At 69.3% G+C, this 23,631-nt stretch overlaps 5 protein-coding genes across 6 annotated transcripts; 2 read left to right on the forward strand and 3 right to left on the reverse strand.

Annotated features, from left to right (window-relative positions):
* The first annotated feature begins 467 nt into the window (after window positions 1-467).
* Window positions 468-3,359, forward strand: SLC15A3 (solute carrier family 15 member 3). Its single transcript, XM_054827396.1, has 8 exons — window positions 468-1,082; window positions 1,447-1,736; window positions 1,825-1,984; window positions 2,085-2,180; window positions 2,288-2,456; window positions 2,535-2,693; window positions 2,788-2,946; window positions 3,086-3,359. Exons 1-8 carry the CDS (start codon window positions 543-545, stop codon window positions 3,238-3,240), a joined length of 1,728 nt encoding a protein of 575 aa, XP_054683371.1. The 5' UTR covers window positions 468-542; the 3' UTR covers window positions 3,241-3,359.
* Window positions 3,360-3,513: 154 nt separating this feature from the next.
* On the reverse strand, window positions 3,514-10,488 carry TMEM132A (transmembrane protein 132A). The gene is made up of 11 exons (XM_054828615.1): window positions 10,355-10,488; window positions 9,192-9,406; window positions 8,863-9,117; window positions 8,387-8,760; window positions 8,139-8,288; window positions 7,585-7,777; window positions 7,345-7,488; window positions 7,035-7,237; window positions 6,402-6,678; window positions 5,888-6,079; window positions 3,514-5,779 (listed from the first exon to the last, which is right to left on the reverse strand). Exons 1-11 carry the CDS (start codon window positions 10,419-10,421, stop codon window positions 4,652-4,654), a joined length of 3,198 nt encoding a protein of 1,065 aa, XP_054684590.1. The 5' UTR covers window positions 10,422-10,488; the 3' UTR covers window positions 3,514-4,651.
* A 1,072-nt stretch (window positions 10,489-11,560) lies between these two features.
* Window positions 11,561-14,309, reverse strand: TMEM109 (transmembrane protein 109). The gene is made up of 4 exons (XM_054826405.1): window positions 13,943-14,309; window positions 13,003-13,247; window positions 12,733-12,835; window positions 11,561-12,610 (listed from the first exon to the last, which is right to left on the reverse strand). Exons 1-4 carry the CDS (start codon window positions 14,307-14,309, stop codon window positions 12,240-12,242), a joined length of 1,086 nt encoding a protein of 361 aa, XP_054682380.1. The 3' UTR covers window positions 11,561-12,239.
* Window positions 14,185-18,475, forward strand: PRPF19 (pre-mRNA processing factor 19). The gene is made up of 16 exons (XM_054827953.1): window positions 14,185-14,326; window positions 14,520-14,669; window positions 14,822-14,898; window positions 14,988-15,129; window positions 15,257-15,330; window positions 15,449-15,511; window positions 15,618-15,659; window positions 15,755-15,829; window positions 16,097-16,172; window positions 16,397-16,506; window positions 16,673-16,828; window positions 16,913-16,982; window positions 17,143-17,228; window positions 17,409-17,579; window positions 17,758-17,863; window positions 18,002-18,475. The coding sequence occupies exons 1-16, from the start codon at window positions 14,308-14,310 to the stop codon at window positions 18,097-18,099; spliced, it is 1,515 nt and encodes a 504-aa protein (XP_054683928.1). The 5' UTR covers window positions 14,185-14,307; the 3' UTR covers window positions 18,100-18,475.
* A 149-nt stretch (window positions 18,476-18,624) lies between these two features.
* On the reverse strand, window positions 18,625-22,962 carry ZP1 (zona pellucida glycoprotein 1). Of its 2 annotated transcripts, XM_054827951.1 has the most exons (12): window positions 22,769-22,962; window positions 22,384-22,505; window positions 21,070-22,291; window positions 20,755-20,898; window positions 20,461-20,645; window positions 20,265-20,362; window positions 19,906-20,033; window positions 19,639-19,828; window positions 19,383-19,533; window positions 18,992-19,076; window positions 18,769-18,890; window positions 18,625-18,690 (listed from the first exon to the last, which is right to left on the reverse strand). In XM_054827951.1, the coding sequence occupies exons 1-11, from the start codon at window positions 22,926-22,928 to the stop codon at window positions 18,784-18,786; spliced, it is 2,592 nt and encodes an 863-aa protein (XP_054683926.1). In that variant the 5' UTR covers window positions 22,929-22,962; the 3' UTR covers window positions 18,625-18,690; window positions 18,769-18,783. The 2 variants fall into 2 exon arrangements, with proteins under 2 accessions (XP_054683926.1, XP_054683927.1); XM_054827952.1 differs by having other exon boundaries at window positions 18,625-18,890.
* Window positions 22,963-23,631: the final 669 nt, after the last annotated feature.

Genomic DNA, 23,631 nt, shown 5'->3' on the forward strand with positions numbered 1-23,631 from the left:
CAGGCTGCAAAACAAACTTTCCCCCCCGCCCCGGGTGTGCTCCCTGGTCAGAGATTTTGGGGGTGCCGGGGAGCAGCCGGCGTGGCAGCCCTGAGCTCGGCTCAGCCCGGCTTCGCGCCGTCCCTGGGGGGCTCAGGTGGGTGTTGGTGGGCGCACGACATCCCCCGGCACACGTGGGGCTCGGACACCCCCATAGCAGGGAGAGACCCCAACCTCAGTGAGGGGCTTCGGTGCCGAGGACCCAGCTGGGCTGGTGGGAGACGGGGTGGGGGGGGGGTTGAGTAAAGCCCCCGACCGAGGGGGGAGCACGGGGAAAGCCCCCAGGAAGGAGAAGTCGCGCTGGCTGACGGGGATTTTCATTTCCGAGCCATCATATGATGCGTCTGCTCGGCAGGAATGGGGAGGGACAGGAGCGGAGAACGCCCACCCGGCGAGAGGGGCCACGGGGGGCAGAGAGGGGAGCGAGGTGGGAGACGGGGTCCCCCTGGCCGCGCTGCCCGCTGGCAGCCGACGCCGAGAGTCACGGTGCTCCGGGACGGGACATGGCCGGGGAGACGGGGGACGGCGGGGAGCGGAGCCCCTTGCTGGGGGGGACACCCCTGAAGGGACGCGGGGCAGCGTGCGCGGCCGTGCTGGCGGTGGAGGGTCTGGAGCGGGTGGCTTTCTTCGGCGTCACGGCCAACCTGGTGCTCTACCTCACCGGCGGCACCTTCGGCTGGGGGGGCACCCAGGCATCCTGTGCCTGCCTGCTCTTCCTGGGGGCTTCCTACCTGCTCTCGCCCGTCGGCGGCTGGCTGGCCGACGTCTACCTGGGTCAGTACGGCACCGTGGTCCTCAGCTTCTCGCTGTACCTGCTGGCGGCGTGCCTGCTGCCCGTCACCGCGACGCTGGACGGGCGTCTCTCGGTGTGCGGGCAGCGACTCGCCGACACCATCCGAAACTGCTCTCGGTACGGCGGTGGGACGTGCCGGGGGCAGCCCCCCGAGCAGTACTGTGCCCCCACCATCTACGGCGGTCTCTTGCTTTTGGCGTTGGGCGTCAGCTCCGTCAGAGCCAACCTCACCTCCTTCGGCGCCGACCAGGTAAGCGTCCTTCTCCCTCTGCCCCTTCCCAACCGGCTCCTCCTGGCCGGGTGCTCGCCTCGCGCCCGGCTGCCGTGGACCTGTGGGGTGCCGAGCCAAGGTGGGGGGGTACAGTCTCCCGTGGGGTGGAGGAGATGTGGTTGCACCCCACCGATCACCTCCAAACCCTTCGAGACCCTTGGGATATCCTTGCTGGGGGAAGGAGGGAGGGAAGCTGGGAGGTGATGGGTGGGATGGGGCACGGGGGGGACGCGGGAGGGTGGGGGGGGACGGGGGGTGAAGCAGAAGTGCTGCGTTCAGGGCTGAGGTTCGGCGCTGCCGGGGCTGAGAGCCGGCCACGGGGCCCGTCCCTCCGTGCCGGCAGGTGAGGGACCGGGGCGGTGATGCCACGCGGCGCTTCTTCAACTGGTTCTACTGGAGCATCAACATCGGGGCCGTCTTCTCCCTGCTGGTGGTGGCCTTTGTCCAGCAGAACATCAGCTTTCTGCTCGGCTACCTCATCCCCGTCGCCTGTCTGGCCTTGGCCCTCCTCATCTTCCTCCTGGCCACCCCCACCTTCGTCACAAAGCCCCCCACGGGCAGCCAGGTCTCTGCCATGATCAAGTTGGCCCTGCAGAGCTGTGGCTGTGCCTGGCTGGGGGGCACTGGGGCCAGGTGAGAAGGGTGGGGGTCTGCGGGGGGGGGGGGCGTGGGTGCTGAGCCCTCCCAGCCCTGGCATTTCCCATGCTGTCCCTCTCCCCAGGCTGAGCGCTCGCCGGTGGGACGCCAGGGACCCTCTCCCCAACAGCGGAGCCCAGCCCGGAGCCCCTTCACCTGAAGAGGACCTTGCCAACTTCCAGGTGCTGGCCTGGATCCTGCCCGTGATGCTCACCTTCATCCCTTACTGGATGGTCTACTTCCAGGTGACGTGTGGGGTGGGCTCTGCACCGGGCAGGGACCACCGGTGGCGGTGAGTCCGTCCGGGAGCTGAGCCCGTGGAGCCACCGTCCCACTGCCTTTCAGATGCAGTCGACGTATTACCTGCAGGGTCTGCACCTCCACATCCCCAGCATCTTCCAGCACGGCCGTGACCACGCCAGCACCCTCCAGGACTACACGGTGAGACCCGATGGGCACGGGCTGGGGTGGCACCCGGGGTGTCCCATGAGGTGCTGAGCTCCCCACCGCGGGCGAGGGCTGGGGCTTGACCCGCTTCTGCCCCGCAGTTCCCAGATGCTTGGCTCCTCCTGGCCAACGTGGTGGTCTTGCTGGCCTTGGTACCCCTGAAGGACCACGTCATTGACCCCTTCCTGGCCAGGCGGAGGCTGCTGCCCTCGGCGCTCAAGCGGATGGCCGTGGGCATGTTCTTCGGCCTCGCCTCCATCCTCGCGGCAGGTGGGACCCGGGCTGGGGTGGGATGCTGCCGCGGGCAGGGTCTCGGTGGGCGCTCAGCCCCCTGCCCGCATCCCGCAGGCATCCTGGAGCGGAAACGATTGCAGTACGTGCGCCGCAACCAGATGGTGCCGCAGCTCATCGGCAAGGACCGCTACCTGGCTGCCGCGCTGCCCGTCTGGTGGCAGGTCCCCCAGTACCTGCTCATCGGCATCAGCGAGCTCTTTGCCGGCATCCCCGGTGAGCGCTGCCCGCCTCTCCCCGGCCCCGCGGCATGTCGGAGGAACCCCGAAGGGTTCAAACCTTTCCCCACGTTCTCTCCGCTTTCCCGCAGGCCTGGAGTTTGCCTACACCGAGGCCCCCAAGTCCATGAAAGGAGCCGTCATGGGTCTCTTCTTCTTCATCTCCGGGGTGGGCTCGCTGCTGGGGTCGGGGCTGCTGACCCTCCTCTCGCTGCCCACCCACGGGTGGATGCGCTGCCCGGAGGACTACGGTGAGCGATGTGTCACCTCCCTTTGTGGCCAGCGGGGACGGGGTGCGGGGCATGGGGAAGGCGGGGGGGGATCGTGAGGACCACCCCCACCCCCCCCACACCCCCCCCCCCCCGGCTCTGACCACCCTCCCGCTGGCAGGGAGCATCAACAGCTGCCGCATGGATAACTACCTCTTCCTGCTGGCGGGGATCCAGTCGATCACCTGCCTGCTCTTCGTCTGGATCTCCAGGCGCTACCAGAGCCGGATGGCGCGGACGGGTGCCCCCCACCCTCCGCACGGGGATGGAGGATGACTGACGCGGTACCCTGGGGACAGCGGGGCAGGAGGGACATGGACCCCGGGCAGCCAGGGCTGTCACCCCATCCCTGTGGTGCCGTGGGTTTTCGGGGAGCTGCGGGGATGGCTGGAGCCCCCATGGGAAGGGACGGGGAAGGGTGGGTGGGTGCCAGCCCAGCGTGGGCAGCCTGCTGGGTGCGGGGGGCTCTCGTGATTTGGGGGTGTCTTGGGATCACGGGGGGAGTTTGGGGGGCTAGGGGAGGGCTGGAGGGGTGGACATCCCCACGGCATCCCCACGGCATCCCCGAATAAAGGGACCTGCTGGCCCGTTGCCTGCGGCTGCTCTTGCAGGAGAGACACTGTGCCGGGGCTTGGGGGGCTCGGGGACCGGCCATGGAGGGGGGGACCGGGACCAGGCAGGGACGGGCTGTGCCCCAGTGCTGGGCATGGGGCTGGACGGGCAGAGGAGGAGGAGGAGGGCGGCAGCCCTTTCCCCATGGCAGGACGGGGAGGAAGGAGATCCCTTGCCCCAAGGTCACCCTGGCTGGGCCAGGGCCAGGACCGGCCCCCGAGCCATTCCCGTGACCAGCTCCCACGTTTGTCCCCACGTGGAGCCAACGTCAAGGGCACATGTCCGTCCCCGCGAGCCCAGCGGGCTCAGCCGTGCCTGGCAGAGCTGGTCCCTGCCGACAGCACCGTGGCGGTGCCCCCAGCACCGCGCCTCCGTCATCCCCCATCCCTGCTGCCCCTGCCCTGGGACGGTGGCAGGATGCGACCCGCCGGTACCCGGTGGTGGGAGCAGACGCCACGGTGCGAGGAAGGGGGTTACACACGACAACTGCTTGTCTTTTTTAAATATTTTATTTTTGTAACAACGTCAGAATTAAAAATCTTCCATAAATAACAGCCCCTCGTGGCAGCCCCTTCCCAGGGCGGTACGGGTAGAAAATGCCAGTCGTACAAAACGGATGCGTGGCCGGGGTGAAGGGGGAGAGGGTGCGCACCCCCCCTCCTCCCCGTGGGGCGGGGGGGCATGGGACCCTCCCCGGGATCAGATCACAGGACTCATCATCATCATCATCACTATGAACACAATGTCGCAATGAGACCCAAAGCAGTAAGGACACCCCGGCTTCCTCCCCAACGCCACTGAGAGGTGTATGGGGGGGGCTGCTGCGGACCCCGAGGAGGGGGATGCTCTGAGCTGAGTGGAGACCCCCCCACACACACTCTGCGGGGATCCGGGGCCGGTCCCTTGGGTGGTCCCGCTGGGGCAGGGCTCGGGCCACCAGGCAGGACGGGCAGCGGTCCCCAGGGGCGGTACAGCCCGCCGCAGGCAGGGGAAGGAGGCCGGGGCGGCACGGGGAGGAGGTCGGTCCCTTACTGGTTTGCCCGGGGCTGGGGGGGCCGGGGGCAGCCCCCCGGGGTCAGGAGCTGCCCCGGATCCTTTCCATGTAGCTCCTGAGCTCCTCGGGGTCCCGCAGCCCCATGTCCTCGCACACCCAGCGGATGTCATCCTCGCTGGCCACCAGGATGGACTGGACGTTGGGGGCGGGCTGGGGGGGCTCCTCAGGGACCCGGGGGGGTGCGAAGGTGACGAATTCCACCCGCTTCCTCCGGCCGCCCCCCGGCGTACCCCCTTCCTTGCGGGGCAGGGGAGACCCGGGCGTCGCGGTGCCGGGGGGACCCCCCGTTTCGGAGCCCGGCGCGGTGCCCGGGGGTACCCCGCAGCAGCAGCGCCCGGCCTCAGTGCCCGCCTCGGGGGCCGGGGGCTCGGGCTGCCGGCGGTCCAGTTGCCGGCTCAGCTCCTCCTGGTCGGTGCCCAGCCAGACCCAGTTGTGGGGCTGGGGGGCCGAGGGGGCCGCGCCGGCATCCGGCAGCTCCTTCTGCTGGTACCGCAGGACGAAGAAGATGCAGTTGACGAGGAAGATGAAGATGGCCAGGCAGAAGACACCCAGCAGGACGTACATGCCGATCTCCAGGTCGGTCACCCGCTCGGGAGCCTTCACCATCTCATCCTCCTCTTCTTCCTCCCCGCCGGCGCGGTTGTGGCCATAGCCTTCCTCCTCCTCCTCCTCCTCTGAGGAAGACCCCAGCCCCCGCAGCTTGGTGGAGGCAGGTCCCACGCCGGCGGGGTCCCTCCGCCGCGGCTCGCTGGCCACCGTCACCGCCTCCCCGGACATGGCCCCCTCTGCCCGCGGGAAGGGCGAGCTGGGCCGGGGACGGCCGCCGCGGGGCCAGGGGCTGCCAGGGGTGGGGGCGCGCCGGCTGGCCCCCACCTCGAGCCAGGCGGTGCCGGTGGCCAGCGCGGCTGCCCGGTGCCGGCCTCGGCGACAGGCGTCCGGGGGATGCAGGCTGAGCTGCAGCAGAGCCCCCCGCCCCGGCCCCTCCACCACCACCCACGGGCGGGCGGCGGGGACCCCGGGCAAGACCCCCACGGTGGCCACGGAGGGGTCCAGCGAGGTCACGGTCAACGCCGTATCCTGCCAGCCGTAGAGCTCCAGCGGGGCCAGCGTGCGGTCGGAGAAGGACAGCCAGACCGTCAGCGTCGCCTCCTGCCAGGGATGCCGGGTGGGATGGCACCATGGGGACACGGGGGACCTGGGGACCACCCCGGCACCACCCTCCCCGAGCACCCAAGATCAGCCCCCTGCCCATCTCACCTGCTTGGGGGCACGCAGGGTGGCCGTCCCCTGGGCGGTGGCGGTGACCACGGCGGGGTGGCCCGGCTCTGCCCGCAGCGTCAGGGACAGCCCCGACACCACCCGGGCACGCAGCTCCGTCACCGTCACCTTCTCCTCCGACACCACCAGCATCTGCTCCCCCAGGATGGAGTCCGAGAGCGGGGAGCGGACCTGAGGGCACGGGGGGGACCTTGTGAGCCCCCAGACTTCACGGTCTCTGTGTCTCCATCCTCTACCACCCCTGCCCTGGCCCCCCAGCCCCCCATTTCTCTCTCCCCAGCCCCTGCACCCCCAGCTCTCCTCTGCCCCCAGGACCCCTCCAGCCCCCCATCTCCCTCCCCCTGCCCCCAGAACCCCTCCAGGCTCCTACCTCCACCTCTCCAGCCCCCACCCCCCTCCCAGGACTCCCCCGCACCCCCCATCTCCCCTCTGCCCCCAGGACCCCCCCCTCCAACCCCCGCATCCTCCCCAAAAGGCGAGCCCCCAAACCTACCTCCACGGAGGTGACCCCAGGCTCCCGGCCGACCACCACGGTCCCCCCCTCCAGCGAGGCCACGCGGGGGTCTTGCACCCGGGTCCGGCCGGCTACCAGGTGGGTGACATCCAGGAGCCAGTCGGGGCCGGGCAGGTAGGCGAGGTGACGGCCACCGTCGAGCGGGTGGGCCACGAAGTGTGCCAGGACCCTCACCGCCGTCCGCTGGTACTGGGGCCGGCAGCCCCGCGCCCGCCGCTCGGCATCCTCCCCAGGCTCCTCCACCTCCGCCGGGGCGCTGAGGGTGGGGGGACACACCGGTGGCACCGGCCCTGTGGGGCTCAGTGGGGCTGCCGAGGTGTGTGCCACGGGGGGACGTGTCACGAGCGCGCGGGGGGCTCGGCACGGCGGGGGTGCATCTCATGGGTGCCATGGGGTTCGGTGGGGCAAGGGTGCATGCCCCAAGCACCGTGGGGCTCAATAGGCAGGGACACATGTCACGAGTGCCACAGAGCTCAGCAGGGCAGGGGTACATGTCACAAGCGCGCCGGGGCTCAGCACCCCCTCCCACTCCCGGCTCCCTCCTGCAGTGGCGGGGGGCAGTGGCGGGGGGCAGTGGCGGGGACACCCCCCTTCCCCGGGCACCGGGCTCACCTCTCGGGGCCGCCGGGCAGACGCCAACCCCGCACTTGCTCCAGCGCGGTGTCGCCCAGCTGGACGCGCAGGGGCAGCAGCGGTGCCCAGACGGTGAAGCGCAGCGAGGCGTGCAGGCGTCGGGACCAGAAGTCCACCCGCGCCCCCCGTGCCCCCCGGCTCTCCTTGCCCCCCACGAACACCACATCACAGGCATCCGAGACCTGGGTGGGGGGCACGCAGAGGAGCGGGGGGAGCGGGCAGCACCCCCCCCTCCCCGGGCCGGGTTGGTGGTGGGGGACGCCGGGGGGACGCCGAGAGCCCCGCTCACCTGCAGCACCTGCTTGTCGGCCGACTCGCAGCCCGGCGGCTCGGTGAGCTCGGCCACGCCGCCCCCCGCTTCCACCGCCACCAGCTTCACCGGCACGGCGCGGGGGACCCCCGTCAGCGGGGCCGTATTCAGAATCTCCAGCTCCTGCGGGGCAGAGCGGGGCTGAGCGCGTGACCCCACGGGGCCGGGGAGCGGAGGCGAGGGGGGGGGGGGGAGTGAGCCAGGGTGGGGGGCACCCACCTGCACCAGGGGGACGAGGGCACGGACATCCCGCTCCGACACCTGGATCTCCCACACCAGTTTGTCCTTCTGGGCCTCGGGGTCCTGGCCGGGGTACTCCACCTGCCAGGTGAGGGGCCGCGCCGGCGCCAGCCCCCCCGTCCCGTTCTCCACCGCCAGGTCCAGGTGCAGGAACGCGGCGGAGTCGGCCACCCTGCGCCCACCGCACGGGGGTCGGGGCTGCCCCGTGCCCCCCCAGCCCCCCCACTGGGCCATACTGGGATGGGAGCGGTGCAAAACACAGGTTCCCTTGCTCTGACTGGGCCTTACTGGGATGGGAGCACTGCAACGCACAGATCCCCCCGGGCCATACTGGGATGGGAACAGTGCAACACACAGATCCCCCTGGGCCATACTGGGATGGGAGCGGCGCAATGCACAGGTCCCACTGCTCCGACTGGGTCTTACTGGGATGGGGGCAGAGTCACGCGCAGGTCCCCATTGCTCTGACTGGGCACTACTGGGCTGCACTGGTCCCCCATGCAGAAGCCCCCTCCCGTACCGGGGGTCCCTACCTCCAGGCGCCGCGGGCATCCCCGCTCCGCCGGCATGTCACCACAGCCGTGGAGTGCTTGGGGCCCCGGGTGCGCTCCAGCTGGGCGGTCCAGGCCGTGGGGGACCCGGGGCGGGCGGCCACCACCTGCAGCCCCTTCTTCGCCTTGATCCTGCCAGCAGATCCCCCGTCACGCAATGTTCCCCCCCCCCAACACCCACCACTCTCCACGGGGGTCTCTCGCCCACCTGGGCGGGGGGGGGGTCTCACCGGAGCGTCAGCTGGTCGGCGGTGAAGTTGTGCCGCAGGGTGACGGTGGCGGTGAAGCGCTGCCCCGGGCGCAGCGTGGCGTCCGGCACGCGTAGCAGCACCTTGTCGTCCAGCCGTACCTCCTGCCGCCGTGCCGGCTCGGCCGCCCGCAGCTCCAGCGCGCCCAGGTACCACGGTGCCTCCCCGACGCGGCTCCGCTCCCGGCCCCCGGCACGGCCGCACTCCCCCGGCCCCGCCACGCCGTAGTGCAGCTCAGCCAGCTCGGGGGGCTCGGGGCGCCCGGGGGGCTCGGCTGCCCGGCGGCGGCTACGCGGGGCTGGGGAGAACCAGCGCGGGGGAATCTCCAGCTCCACCACGCAGACGCCCAGGGGTGCCTGGAGGGGGGGGAGAGCGGCGGCACCCCAGCTCAGGGGGGGTGCTGAGCAGGGGGTGGGGGGCCCTGGGGGAGAGCTCCGGTGCCGGTGGGTGGCACTGACCTGCAGGCGGCAGGTCCCGCGGGCCACCCGGCCCCGGTGGTGTGCGTGGAGGGTGACGCAGGGTAGGTCCCGCTCCCCGGGGTGGTCCCGCTCCCCGGGGTGGTCCCGCTGCCCAGGCAGCCAGTCGGGACCCTGCAGGTGGAAGAGGACGCGGGCGAAGGGCTCGGCCGGGGACACGGCACTCTCGAGGGAGACGGCACGGATGGCCCAGGCTGCCGAGCCGTCCCTCCCCGGGGGGCTCTCCGTGGGCACCTCCTGCAAAGAGACAGGGACGGGTAGCGGGGAAACAGGCTGCCCCGGGGCGGCGGGGGCGGCGGGGGCCATTTTACCTGCCGGGTGCTGAAGGGCGGGTAGGTGGCCTGGACGAGGGGCTGCGCGGCAGAGCCGTGCCGCAGCAGCAGGTAGGTCTCGGTGCGGGCGTGCAGGGAGGCGTTGGCGGGCAGGTCCTGGTCTGCCCGCTGCAGCCGGTAGTACTCGGGCACGCCAAGCACTTCCAGGTCCGCCGGTAGGTACACGGGGTCGGGGGGGTCCCCGTCGCCCCTCGCTGCAAGGACAGGGGCCGTGTCACCGGCCTCGGGGGCCGTGGAGGGAAAGGGCTGCTCTGGGGCGGCGAGCGGGGGTCTCTGCGCCCACCTCCACGTCTGAGCCTCCAGCTTGGCGCCACGAGAAGAAATCCGGCTTCGGCACCGCACAGCCTCCCCCCCCCCCCCGCCGTCCCACCCCCCTCGGAGACAGGGTCACCCCGTGTCCCCTTTTGTGATGCTGCACCGTCACAGCCCGCCGTGTCCCCCGCGAGCGGGTGCTGGAGGGTGGCGTGGCACCCCACTAGTGCCAGGGTCAGCGCTGGGGGTCCCCGAGGCCTGCCTGCTCCCTGCTAACGAAGTGGCGCTCGTCAGGCTGCCCGGCTTTGCCAGCGGCGTGGGGAGAGGGACGCGGTGCTGGGTCCCGCAGGGTGGGGGGATCCAGGGTCGGGGCACCCGGATCACAGGGATCCCCGTGGGCACGGAACAGATCCCACCAGGATGCCCGGGCAGAGCTTACCCACGGGAGACAGATCCCACTCGATCCCCCGTGGCATGGGAGGGGGCAGCTCCCCGGGCAGATCGCGGGGGATCCGGGGGGGGGGGAAGGAGAGGACCGAGGCGGATCGCGGGTTCCCGTGGGAAGCGGGATCCCGTGTGGATGGGGAGGGGATTCCCGCTGAGATCACAGCGGCTCCCGCGTTCCTGGGGGGATCCCCTCCGGGTCGCGGGGGATCCCAGGCGGTGGAGGGCGAGCGGCTCCCGTGGGGATCGCGGGGGCGGGGGGGGGAGCGGAGGGGAGCGGATCCCGGCGATCCCGAATGCGGGGAGGCAGGTCGCCCCGGATGGCGGGATCCCGGCGGGAGCGGATCCCACGCGGGGTGGCGGGGATCCCCCGCGATCGGGTGCGGATCCCGGCTCGGGGCTGCCGGCGCTGCCCGGTGCCGGTGCCGGTGCCCCGCCGCACTCACCTGAGGCGCAGAGCAGGGCGGCGGCCAGCAGCGCCAGCCGGCTCCCCGGTGCCGGTGCGGGGGCCATGGCCGGGAGGGCTCCGCGGCGCGTCCGTGCGAGCGGCGCCGCCGTTCCCGTCCCTCCGCCTCCGCGCCCAGACAATGGGGCCGGGGCGGGACCGGCACCGGCGCCGCCTCGTCCCGCCGGGTCCTAAACACCGGCCCTGACCGCCCTGCGCAGCGCCGTGCACCGCTCCGTCCCCATCCCCATCCCCATCCTCATCCCCATCCTCATCCTCATCCTCATCCTCATCCTCATCCCTGCTCCCTATCCTCATCCTCACTCCCCATTCCCATCCTGCTTCCCATCCTCATCCCACTCCCCATCCCGCTCCTCATCCTCATCCTTGCTCCCCATTCCTGCTCCCCATCCCTACTCATCCTCATTCCCGTACCCCACTCCCCATCCCCATGCCCACTCCCCCTTCCCAGCCCACTCCCTGTCCCCATCCTGCTCCCCATCCCCATCCTCATTCCACTCATCCCCATCCTCATCTTCATCCCTGCTCCCCATTTCCATCCCGCTCCCCATCCTCATCCCTGCTCCCCATTCCCACTCATCCTCATCCCTGTTCCCCATCCCTACTCCTCATCCCTGTTCCCCATCCCTACTCCTCATCCCTGTTCCCCATCCCCATGCCCACTCCCCCTTCCCATTCCACTCCCCATCCCACCCCATCCCCATCCCTATCCCGCTCCCCATCCCTGCTCCCCATCTCCATCCCCACTCCAGGACACACCACGGGCCATGTGGAGACACCCCCGGAGCAGGGAGGGGGTTCTCACCCCCACTGGTGTCCATCCTCCCCTGTGCCACCCCCACTGGAGGGCACTGGGAGGGACTGGGGACACGGGAGGGAGCGGAGGCCGGCCGTGGCCGGGGGCACAGCAGCCAGCGCAAGGCAGCAGGGACGGCCGGAGGGCGATGGGGACATGGGGACGGAGAAGGGCCGGATCCCGGCATGGATAAACCCCCCTCCTCCTTCTCCTCGGCAAACAGAGGGAGAGGGACACGCACAGCACCCGCCTCGCACCCCGCAAACGAGCCACTCGCTCCCCCAGGTCTGTCCAACCTGAATGGGGGGGGGCAGGGACCCCCCAAGGGGAGCCCCCACGCTTGCTGCTCGCTGTGCCCCTTCGCCGTGGGGAGAACAGCTGAGCCAGGCCGGGATGAAACCACGTTTATTCAGAAACACTTATCAAAACCATTTAAAAAGCAGCTTAAAATCCAAGGACCAAGAGCGCAGGGCCCGGCTGCCGGCCCCGAGGGGGGCTGTGACCCCCCCCCGTGCAAGCAGAGCCCCCGTTTTGGGCTGGGGAGGCGCCCCGGGCAGGGAGCGGGTTCCCCACCGTGTGCCCAGCCGCTGGCAGAGCCGGCACAACCGCCGCCAGGCCGGGCGAGTGGGGATCAGGGTGCTGTCCTGTCCTCCCCTCCGTGGCGGGCCTGGATTTGGGGTTCGGGGGGGCACAGGGGGGCCTCCAGGGCCATAGGAGGACCCCCGCCCCCTCCCCGGGGGAAGGCACTCTTGGCTCGTGCGAAGGCACTGTGGCGTGTGCGCAGGGAGCGGGACCCCAGTTTTGGGGGTGCCGCACTGAGGGGGGGGGCCCTTCCTCTGTGCCCCCAGCGGGACGGGGGGGGCTCCTGGGCTGGTGTCCACCCCTGGGACGGGGGGCTAACGGGAGCAAAGCCCCCAGGGAGAAGTGGGGAAGCATTGGGGGGCAGAGGAAGGGCCGTGCGGGCTCAGCGGGGGAAGGCGCATGCTTGGGGGTACGGAGCCAAGCCAACGGGGTGCGCTGGGGCCAGTGCAGCGGGACGGGCTGTCCACCGTTGGGGGTGTGGGGGGGCTCACTCCTCCCGGTTACGGGGGCCCCCCCACTTTTGCCGTCGTCGCAGTTCTTCCACCTTCCACTCCAGGCTGCGCACGGCGGTATCCAGCTGGGTGATGGGGCTGGGGGGCCCCGCCAGGCGCCCCAGGAGGGCGTAGAGCACCCACAGCCCCAGCAGCATCCCCGCCTGCACCGTGGGGCTCTCCTGGGAGGCCGCGACGTGGAGGAAGGCACCCAGGAAGCAGCAGAGTTTCACCCAGTGGAGCGCGGGCAGCAGCAGCCCCCGTAGCCGTGACAGTAGCCAGGAGCCCACCAGGGCCACCAGCCCCCACAGCAGCACCCGTTGCACCTCGCGGGGACCCAGCGCCGCCGCACGCACCAACCGGTCCCCTGGGAGGGAGGCGGGTGTCACTGACGGCACGGCCACGGCGTTGGCATCGGGTGCCAAACCCGTCCCGCGGCTGAGCTGCTTCCCACCCCGCCGGCTGCCGTTTCCCGGCCCCCCGGCTCACCGCTGACGCCGGACACGGCCAGGAGATCCCCCAGGATCCTGCAGAGCGTGGTCAAGGCCGCCGAGATCCCTGAGGACACGACCCAGAGGGTGGCGGCGAGGCTCTGCGGAGAGAGATGGGGCTGGGGGGGCAGCCGTGCCAGAGGCGGGGGGGGGGAACCGCGCAGAAAAAGGACTGGGGGGGGACGCAGCACCCCATGTCCCTGCCCTGCGGGGCAGGAGGGGACACCAGGGAACAGCTTCCTCGTGCGCCGCAGGACTGGGACCTCACCTCCACCACCAGGCGCAGGGGCTGGGGGCCCACCCAGCTCTCCAGGGCCTCCCAGGCGGCTCGGCCCAGCCGCGACAGCAGGTCATCGGCGGCGGCGGTGGCGCGGCCCTGGAAACCGTCCTGGCCGTCCTCCGGCCGGTCCCCCGCTGCCGCCGCGAGGAAGGGGACCCACAGCAGCACGGCCAGCAAGGCCCGGTGCCCCGCGTCGCCCCCCATTTTGGGTCCTGCCTCCAGCCCCGGGGTCTCTGTGGGGAGAGAGGGAGCAGGGTGGGAGCAGTGCGGGACCCCAGTGCCCCCCCCCAGCAGCTGACGCCTTCCCCCCTCGGTGCCGGGGCCTCCTCCGCCAGCCATAAGCTGTAGCGATGGCACCGTCCCAGAACCATCTCTGGGGTCGTCCCCCCCCACCGCCCTTTGGGGTCCCTCGAGCGGGAGGGGAGCCTGTGGGGCCCAGTCCCGGCCCCCTCCCCGGCTGAGCTGCCCCAGCTCCCCGCAGGACGGGAGTCAGCCGACCGGGACGCCCGCCATGGCCAAGGGCATGGGCCAGGCGAGGGGGGGCCCTGGCACCCCCTGCCCTGGAGGAGGGAGCGGGGTGCTCCGGGACAGGCCGCAGCCATCGCTGTCCCCCCCCCAGAGACCCTGCGGGCACCCCACTGCTCCCAGCCCCCCCCAGCTCACCGGGTGCCCTGGGTGACCCCCCCCCCGCCTCGCTGGGGACCCCCCCTCAGCCCCCCGGCGGGATGTACCCCTTCCAGCCCCCCAGCCCCCTGAGTGCCCCCAACCCCGGGACACCCCCCCCGTCTATCCTGCCCCCCCCCCGTCCCCCCCAATCCCGGTCCCCCCAATCCCGCTCCCCCCACCCTGGTGTATCCCCCCCCCCGGGCCCCCCCCGGGGCGCTTGGGGGCGCTGCGGAGCCGGGCGGGCCGGAGCGCGCGGACAGACCTAACGTGCCGCCCGCCGCCGCGGGGCACGACGGGAACTGTAGTCCGGAGGCACCGCGCGCGCCCGTTGCATGCCGGGACACGGTCGCTATGACAACGCGGCACGCCCCCCTCCCAAGCGGTGTGGGGGGCGTGGTCCCGCGGCGGCGCGCGGGGCATGCCGGGAGGCGCCGTTCCCTCCCGCCGGTGCATGCCGGGAGCGTTTCCGTTTCCGGTTGGCGGCCGCGGAGCCCGCGTGAGTCCGTTGGATACGTCGCGGCGGCCGTGCGCGCCGCCCGGAACCGGAACCACAACCAGAACCGTAAACCGCAGACCGGAACCGGAGCGGGCCGCAAGTAGGAGCGCCGCGGCCGCCCGGCTTCCGCCATGGCCCTCATCTGCTCTAGTGAGTGCGGAGGCGGCGGAGAAGGCCCCGGGGCGGGGGGGGGGGGGGGCGTGTGTGTGTGAAGTTACCGGGCCGTGGGGTTACCGGGCCGTTGGGTCCCTGGCGCTCGGCGGGGAGGCGGTGGCCGGCAGGGCCCGCCAGGCCCAAAGCGGTGCCGTTACCCCCCGTTCCCCTCCCTCCCTTCCCGCCGCAGTTTCCAACGAGGTGCCCGAGCACCCCTGCGTCTCCCCGGTTTCCAACCACGTCTACGAGCGGCGGTTGATCGAGAAATACATCGCGGAGAATGGTACCGACCCCGTCAACAACCAGCCCCTCTCCGAGGAACAGCTCATCGACATCAAAGGTAACGGGGAGCGGGGCGGGGGGTTGTCCCGGTATTCCCAGGGGAAGCAGCGGGGGTTTTGGGGTTGCCGGGGGGGGGTGGAGAGGCAGCGGGGCGGCATCGACAGGAGCGTCAAGGTCATGGTTGATGCGTTTGCGCTGTCTCGTTGGCAGTCGCCCACCCAATCCGACCCAAGCCGCCATCTGCCACGAGCATCCCGGCCATCCTGAAAGCTCTCCAGGACGAGTGGGTGAGTGCTGGGGAGCGGAGCTGAGCGCCGGCAGCTGCCTGCGCCGGGCTTAACGTGCTTCCCTGCCTGACTCTGCCTCGTCCCGCTAGGATGCCGTCATGCTGCACAGCTTCACCCTCCGCCAGCAGCTGCAGACTACGCGCCAGGAGCTGTCCCACGCGCTCTACCAGCACGACGCCGCTTGCCGTGTCATCGCTCGGCTCACCAAGGAGGTCACCGCCGCCAGAGAAGGTGACGTGGGGCGGGGGGCTGCGGGCGGCAGGGAGGGGGAGCTGGGGAGGAGCCGCAGCAGGTAGGACCCCGTTTCCTTTCCCCTTCGGGCGCCTGATAAACTCACGGCCTTCCTCTGCCTCTGCAGCTTTGGCGACCCTGAAGCCGCAGGCTGGCCTCATCGTGCCCCAGACGGTGCCGTCCTCCCAACCAAACGTGGCGGTGAGTCCCCGCCGCCCATCTCGGCGCTTTTCCTATTGATCTCCCGCTGCCAACCTCCCCTCGTTTCCCCTGTGTTCCCTCTCTGGCTGTAACCAGCTCCTTTCTCTGTCCCGCGCAGGGAGCTGGGGAGTCCATGGATCTGGGAGAGCTTGCGGGCATGACCCCTGAGATCATCCAGAAGGTAAGAGCTCTTCGCTTGGCCGCTACAGCCTTCAGCAGCAGCTTCCTCCGGCCTCCCCACCATGGGAGCCCGCTCGGTCTCTGACCACCCTTCTCTCCTTTTGCAGCTCCAAGACAAAGCTACGGTGCTGACCACGGAGCGTAAGAAGGTAAGTGGCCCTGTTTCGCTCCAAAGACACCGCAGCAGCCGGGACGTTCCCCAAGAGAGGCTGATGTTTATCTCTGCGCCATTTTCCTTTTGCAGAGAGGCAAGACTGTTCCGGAGGAGCTGGTGAAGCCAGAGGAGCTCAGCAAGTACCGGCAGGTCGCCTCGCATGTGGTGAGTGCTTGAAAACTCCCCCATGCGGCTGGGGGTTGGGGTTTCTCCCGTGCTCTTCGTAGCATCGATAAGTGACGGATTCGGTGCTGGGCAGAGCAAGGAGAAGGTTGTGACGCTGTGCCAGCTGGGACTGGTGCTGGAGTAGCTGTTGCACAGGCTCTCACTGTTGGAATGAAACATGCCGGGCTCCCTCAAGGGCTTCTCAGTTCCCTCCGGGGGCGTTTTCTTGCTCGCGGCATTAATTTGGCGTCCTCCTACCTCGCGCAGGGGCTGCACAGCGCCAGCATCCCGGGGATCCTTGCCTTGGACCTCTGTCCTTCCGACACCAACAAGATCCTCACCGGTAAGGGAGCCACCTCTGCTTGCTGGGGTCTGCGTGGTGTCAGCGCCCGCGGCTGCCTGGGAGCAGATCCCTTTTGGGGGACAGAGGTGGGACGAGGGGCGCGAGGGATTCTCTGGCCTTGTGGCAAAGCTGCTCAGGACGGCGGTTCCCAGGAAAGATGGGTGGACTTGGGCTTGGTTGGCCACAGACTCCCGTCTCTCACCGTTCCTTGCTTCGTTTCTCAGGCGGGGCTGATAAGAACGTCATCGTTTTTGACAAGAGCTCGGAGCAGATCCTGGCGACGCTCAAGGGGCACTCCAAGAAGGTTACCAGTGTCGTCTTCCACCCGTCTCAGGTGCGCTCAGGCCCGTGTTCGGCCTCTTCCCTCGCAGCCAGGCTGCCCCAGATCGGCCTTTCTGGCCTTTTTCTGCGGTCTCCACCTCACGCAGACTGGTGAAGCTCTGTCATACAAAGAATCAAAAGTCTTTTGATATTGACTTTCCTGCCTCGTCCCTGTCTAGGATTTGGTGTTCTCAGCTTCTCCCGATGCTACTATCCGGATCTGGTCTGTGCCCAATGCCTCGTGCGTGCAGGTTGTCCGTGCCCACGAGGGCTCTGTCACGGGGCTGAGCCTCCACGCGACAGGCGACTACCTCCTCAGCTCTTCTGATGACCAGGTGAGACCCGTCCCCGGGCCACAGACCCCCCCCTTCTGCCGCTTCTCACCCCGCTGGACCCAACACGCTGTTCCTCTCTTCCAGTACTGGGCTTTCTCAGATATCCAGACAGGCCGCGTCCTCACCAAGGTGACGGACGAGAGCTCTGGCTGTGGTAAGAATATTTCCCACCCCGGAGGGGCTGTTGTGAGCCTGGAGAGAAGGGATTTTTCTGCCCCTCGTGGCTCCTGGAGCTTGGAAGAACTCTAGGGGGGTGCCTGCTAACAAAAGTCGGGTCTCCCCAAGCCTCTGAATCTCTCCCTGCCTCTCTGCAGCTCTCACCTGTGCCCAGTTCCACCCGGACGGGCTCATTTTTGGAACAGGAACGATGGACTCGCAAATCAAGATCTGGGATCTGAAGGTAGGGCTGGCCCTGAGTGTGCAGGAATGGGGGGGAGGTGACGTGTTGGGGGGCGCTCGGTTTGGTGCTGCGGGTGCAACGCGGTCTCTCTTCACCTGTTTTAACTCTGAAGCAGACCGATGAACAGAGCTGAGCTGCGGTTCCCCGCCGACAGCCTATTTCCAACTGCTTTATCCTCAGGAACGCACCAACGTGGCCAATTTCCCAGGGCACTCGGGCCCCATCACCAGCATCGCCTTCTCCGAGAACGGCTACTACCTGGCCACGGCAGCGGACGATTCCTCTGTCAAGCTCTGGGACTTGCGTAAGCTCAAGAACTTCAAGACCTTGCAGCTGGACAATAACTTTGAGGTGTGTGACCGTCCTTTTTTTCCCCCCGATGGCCTGACTGGCAGCGCCCACCATCCTCGTCCTGCTCCCGGCTGCGCTCCCCTACTTTGGAGGAGCCTGATGCGGAGGCACTGCCCCCCCCAGCACCCCGAGAGGCTGTTTGGAGCTTCCTGGGCCTGATCCCCTCCTCCCTCCGCAGGTGAAGTCTCTCATCTTCGACCAGAGCGGCACCTACCTTGCCCTGGGCGGGACGGACGTCCAGATCTACATCTGCAAGCAGTGGACGGAAATCCTCCACTTCACAGGTGGGGGGCTGTGGGAGGGCAAAGGGGGGGGAGAGGAAACGCTCTCCCTGCTCTGCGGAGCGAGCTGTGGGGTGCAGAGTGTTCCTCGGCACCGGCTCTGCCCGTGCCGTAACCGCGGTCCGTCTTCCCTTCCCGCAGAGCACAGCGGCCTCACCACAGGGGTGGCTTTCGGCCATCACGCCAAGTTCATCGCCTCAACGGGCATGGACCGGAGCCTGAAGTTTTACAGCCTGTAGCCCCGGACGTGGGGTCGGGGTATCGCTGGGGGTCGGGGTGGGAGGGAGGGGAGGAGGGAGGGAGGGAAGTGGTTCGTTACTTCTCTGGGCTTCCCTGATGTAGCTTTTGGCAGAGGGGAAGTTGGGTGTCACCTTCCCCGTGCTTCGTGGATTTGTTGTTTTAGTTTTCTTCTTTTCCAGTTTCGTCTGTGTCTTTTTCTGGCTTTAGATTCTGTTTTGCAATTGTAACTGATGGAACAAAAGGCTCCAACCCCGGCGCTGGTGGAAGGTTGTGGCCGGGATTGCGGCGGGGATGTGTGGAGGGAGGGAGGCGAGGACTGCAGGTTTTGTAAGCAGTTATCTAGTTTCATTAAGAAATAAAGAACTATTCACCGTAGTGTTATGTGCCAGCCCCTCTCCCCCCTGGGGTAAGGACCCAGGAGGCTCCGACAGCGCAGGGTGGGACAGGGGACGTCGCAGCCCCCAGCCAGCTCTGGGGGACCCTCCTCCTCCCTCCTGTCCCCCACACAAACCACCACCGCAGCCTCCGGCAATAAACCCTGCTTTATTGTTCCAGCTTGCCCAGAGATGTCGGGCAGTGTCTGGCTGGAGCTGCGCAGGAGGAAGAGGAGGAGGAGAGTTAGTTAGAGCTGGGACGAAGGGGCAGTGCGGGAGCGGAGGGACACTCACCCAGCACCTTGGCGCTCAGCCTCGCCGCAGCTTGGGGACCTTGGGGAAGACGACGCGTCCCTGGGAGGTGGCCGTGCCCCTGGCTCCAGCTGTCCCCTTGTCCCCCAGAGACCGACGCGCTCCTGGGGAGGGGCAGGGGGTTGGCGTGGAAAGCCGGGACAGGCGGAGGTTCCCCCCGCCGCGGCCGAGGAGGCAGGGGGGAGCTGGCGGCACCCCAACTTACGTGAGGGCACCCCGAGCTGGCATGAGGGCCGGCAGGGCTCGGGCTGGGCGAGGTGGCACACGGAAGCGCTGCAGGAGATGTACACCTGGAAGCCGCGGGTGGGACGGCGTCAGAGGCCGGCGGTGCTGGGGGGTCCCTGGAGAAGGTGCCCCAGGGAGCCCCCCCACACACACATGCCTGGGCACCCCAAACAGCCTGGGCTCCCCGTAGCGAGACGGGGGAGCAGGGCAGCACGGGGCAGCAACGCTGCGCCGGCACCACGGGCAGCTGGGGGGGGGGGGGGGAGTTTGGGGGTGTTGGGATGAGGGCTTGCCAACATCGGGGGGCTCAAGGGGACCCCCGGGGCTCTCTGAAGCCCGTGAGCAGCCCCTGGAGCGATGCCCCCCCTCACCTCTCCCTCCAGCACTGCCATGGTGGGGGGCTCCACGAAGGTGAAGGTGGAGATGACGAAGCGCTGGTAGTGGCTGGGGAAGGGCAGCTGCGGCGAGGCCGGTCCCACGGGCACGAGCTGCGTCCTGTAGTTGTCCCCCACAAAGGGGCACCTGGGCGTGCAAAGGGGGACCCTCAGTTGATGCGGGTGACACCGCCCCCCACCTCCAGTCCCTCTCCATCCTCCTGCGTGTGTCCTGTCCCCCTCCCCGGCTCACCCGTCCACCAGGATGGGCCACTGGGGCTCGGCCGCGGCGTCGGTGCTGGGGGACGCCCAGCAGTGGTGCAGGACCAGCACCAGGTTGGGGTCCGTCTTCTGCAGGAGGCGAACCTCCACGTAGATGGGGTCCCGCAGCACCCTCACCAAGGGGTAGTCGCCGTCAGGGTGGTAGGAGCTGTAACTGTTGTCTGCGGGAAAGGGCGAGGAGCTGAGCGGGCTGAAAATGGGGGACGGTGGGGAGGGAGACGGCGGGTGGGCTGCTCACCGGTGGCGATGCGCAGCTGGAGCCCGAGCGGCCCCGGCACGGCCAGGGGGGTGGCTGTGGGGGGTACGGCCACCTCCATGCGGAGCGGCAGGAGGTCGCTGGCGTTGTAGATGCAGCGAGCTTGGAGGCTGCAGGGAGCGGAGCGGGGTGAGCCGTGGGGCTGCCATGGACATCCCCCCCTGCTCCCCCAGCCCAAGGAGGGGTGAGCACCCCTGGGGTGCTTGTAGGGGTCCCCGGTCCCGGCACGGAGCACCGGTGGGAGCAGGGAGACGGGGTGCTGCAGGCAGAGGGGGGAGCAGGATGGGTTTTGCTGAGGGGGGGCCCAGCTCTCTGCCCGGCTTCGCCCACCCTCCCCTTACATGTAGACGCTGTCCCGCGTGATGGAGCCGCGGGGGGACCCCTGGACGTCAATGGTGGAGATCAGCTGGTTCTCATAGACCAGCCGGTCCTCGATCACCTGGGGCGGACACGCACGCGGGGTCAGGGTCCTCACCCGTGCTCTGAGCAGCTGGGGAGGGGGTCTCGGGGAGGTGGGGGGGGGGGTCACATCCCTACCTGGACAGTGGTGCCGCACTGCGTGACGGGGAAGTGGAACATCACGAAGGTCTCCGTCACCCTGATGGGCTCGCAGCCGGCTTGGGTGCTGGCGAGGCGCACGCTGTCCAGGTTGTAGGGCTGGGTGCTGTGGCCTCGCGGCACCACCACCACAAAATGCCCGTCCAGCAGGCACTGCACGGTGGCTGCGGCACGAGGGAGCGACTCCATCAGCCTGAGCAACGGGGACCTGCGGCTCCCCTTCTCCGCCCCGGCGGGTGCTGGCCGAGGCGTCCCCGGGGATGAGCGTCCTACCCGTGTTGCCGTAATAGCAGGGCGTGACGCGGTCCATGTCATCGTAGCAGCAGCCCGCCTGCTTGCACGCCTCCCGACCCTGCGGGGCCACGCAGGGCATCCTCCCCGCCGCCACCTGGCACTGCTCCCGCGTCAGCTGGGTGCCTGGGGCGGCAGAAAGGGGATGCTGCCCTGAGCATCCCCCCCTGAGCATCGCCCTGAGCATCCCCCTGCCCTGCCCACCCCAGCATCCCCTCGCCGCTGTCACCCGCCGCTCTGGGGACCAGGGAGGACCCAACCCCGGCCTCGCCCCTCCATCCCACCGCGTTGGTTTACCTGCCCCTGCCGAGGAGTAGAAGAGAGCCGTGGATTGCAGCAGGCTGGGCTGGGACTGAAGCCCAGGACGCAGCAAGCCAGGCTGGGCTTGGGGCTGCAGTCCTGGGTGCACCAGACCCAGCTGGGGCTGAGCTTGAAGCCCAGGACGTACCAAACCCGGTCGGGACTGGACTCCTGGGTGCACGAGACCCGGTCGGTGATGGCCGGAGTGTACCAGCCCGGCTTGGCTCTGGAGAGCCGGGCGCATCAGGCTTGGCTGGGACTGGGACTGGGACTGGGAGCCGGGGTGAACCAGCCCAGCTTGGTTCTGGAGCCCAGGGCGGAGGAGACCAGCCTGGGAGTGGGTCTGAAGGTTGGGGCGAGCTAAGCCCGGCTGGCTTTGGGGCTGAGCTCCCGGCCGTACGAAGCCCGCTTGAGTTTGAGCACCAGCATGCGTTAAGCCAGACTGGACACCGGGGTGCACCAGCCCAGGCTGGTTTTGGGGCACAAGCCCTGGGCGAAGATGCCCCGGTTGGGTTTGAGCTCCGGGGTGCACCAGCCCAGGCTGGTTTTGGGTCTGAACCCCCGGACGAAGAAGCCCCGGTTGGATTTGAGCTCCAGGGTGCACCAGCCCAGGCTGGTTTTGGGTCTGAACCCCCGGACGAAGAAGCCCCGGTTGGGTTTGAGCTCCGGGGTGCACCAGCCCAGGCTGGTTTTGGGTCTGAAGCCCCGGACGAAGAAGCCCCGGTTGGGTTTGAGCTCCTGGGCGCAGCAGCCCCAGTTGGGCTGGGGGCTGCACGCCCGGGCGTATTAAGCCCCGCTGGGGTTGGGCGATGGGGCGAACGATGCCTGGCTGGGGCTGAAGCCCCGGGCGAGCCTGGCCAGGTTGGGGTTGAAGCCCCGGGCGAACCAGGCTGGGTTGGGGTTGGTGCACCAGGACCGGCTGGGTCTGAGCCACGGGGTGAACCTGCTCCGAGTGGGCTTGGGGAGAGAGCTGGGGTCCCGAGAGGGTGAGGGAGGACTGGGACACGTGGTGCAGGAGCCCAGGCTGGGACAGGGGGACGAGGACGTTAGCCTGGGTCTGGCGGACACCGTCGCCCCGGTGCTCAGCGTGCGCGTTGCCGTCCGTGAGGGTCTCGTAGTCGCTCGACTGCGGACAGGTCATGTTGACTTCGTAGGAGGCGGCCAGGACCCCGCTGAGCAGCGTCTCCTCCAGCTGCACCCTCAGGACGTAGCGGTCATCCTGTGGCGGGGAGGGAGGGACAGTCACCACCACCACCACCCCCCCGGCCCACCGGCACCGGGAAGGGACCGCGGGTGGGACGGGACCCTCACCTTCACCAGGACGTGGCAGCCATCGTAGCCGGAGGAGAAGATGACGGCGCCGTCCGCCCCGGTGTTGAGCCAGTGGAGGCAGATGGAGCAGTTGGCCACGTCAAAGCGGGTGCCGAACTCGTCTGCGGGGACACCGTGGGCACGGGATGGGGGGGGTGAGGTGGCACAACCGGGTGCTGTGATGCTCCCCGGGGAGGCGGGCGCACAGACACCCTCCCGGGCAGCACGGCCCCACACCAAAAACCCCATTCAAGCCATCAGGCTCATCCCGTCGGGGCACCAGCACCCCGGGACAACTCAGGTTTTGGGGTAAAACCGGGGCAATCTGGCACACACATGCACACCCCGAGGGGAACTGGGGGGGGGCTCACGCCAGCTCACTCACCCATGACTTTGAAGCGGACGGTGCGGCCGCGCGTGGGGTACGCCAGCAGCTGCATGCCGTAGTCCCCGCAGTCGTAGCGGTACCGCAGGAGCGAGAAGGTGGCTCCCGGCCCCGGGGGCAGCAGGAGCAGCAGCAGGAGGAAGGAGAAGCTCCGTCCCATGGCGGCTGAGCGAGCAGGGTTGGAGCACGGGGCTCTCCCTGGCTTGGCACGGGGGGGACCACGGATTTATACCCGGCGGAGGCGGGGGGGGGGGGGGGGTCAGATGACCGGTGGGGCCGTGCCGGGACGGTGCCTGCCCAGGGCTCCTCGCTCCCCTGCCGCCAGCGACCTCGCTGCCCCCGGCCCTGCGGTCACGTCCCGTGGCTGTGCCAGGGTGACCGGAGAGGAACCAAAAACTGTTCAAAGAAACGCTTTGTCCCACAACAGGAGACGCCGTCCCTGCAAACGGGGAATGGGGACGGCACCGGCCGGGATGCCCAGCTGGACCGAGCTGTCCGGGAGGGAGGAGGGGGCTAGCGCGTGCCCACCTCCCCACTTGCCACACAGCCTTGGGGTTTGCCACGAGCCGGTGAGGGCCGCGGTGGCATCTGGCTGCCGGGCAGCCGTGGGACCCAGAGGGACCGGGGAAGCTCTGCGGCACGGCCCCAGGGAGCTCTGGGGGCCGAGGAACAGGGTAGTTGTCCCCAAATCCACCCACACCCCCCCCGTCCAGCGGCTGCTCCCCCCGGCTCTGCCCCGCTGGAACCGAAAGTCCTTCAAAGAGCACTTTGTCCCGCAGAGGCGAGGAGTCGGGAGAAACCGTTCCTGCAAACGGCGAATCGAGATTGCTGCCCTGAGCACGGCGTGGGGCCAGGGGTCCCCA

Source organism: Grus americana, chromosome 5, assembly GCF_028858705.1.
Source record: "Grus americana isolate bGruAme1 chromosome 5, bGruAme1.mat, whole genome shotgun sequence".
NCBI lineage: Eukaryota > Metazoa > Chordata > Aves > Gruiformes > Gruidae > Grus > Grus americana.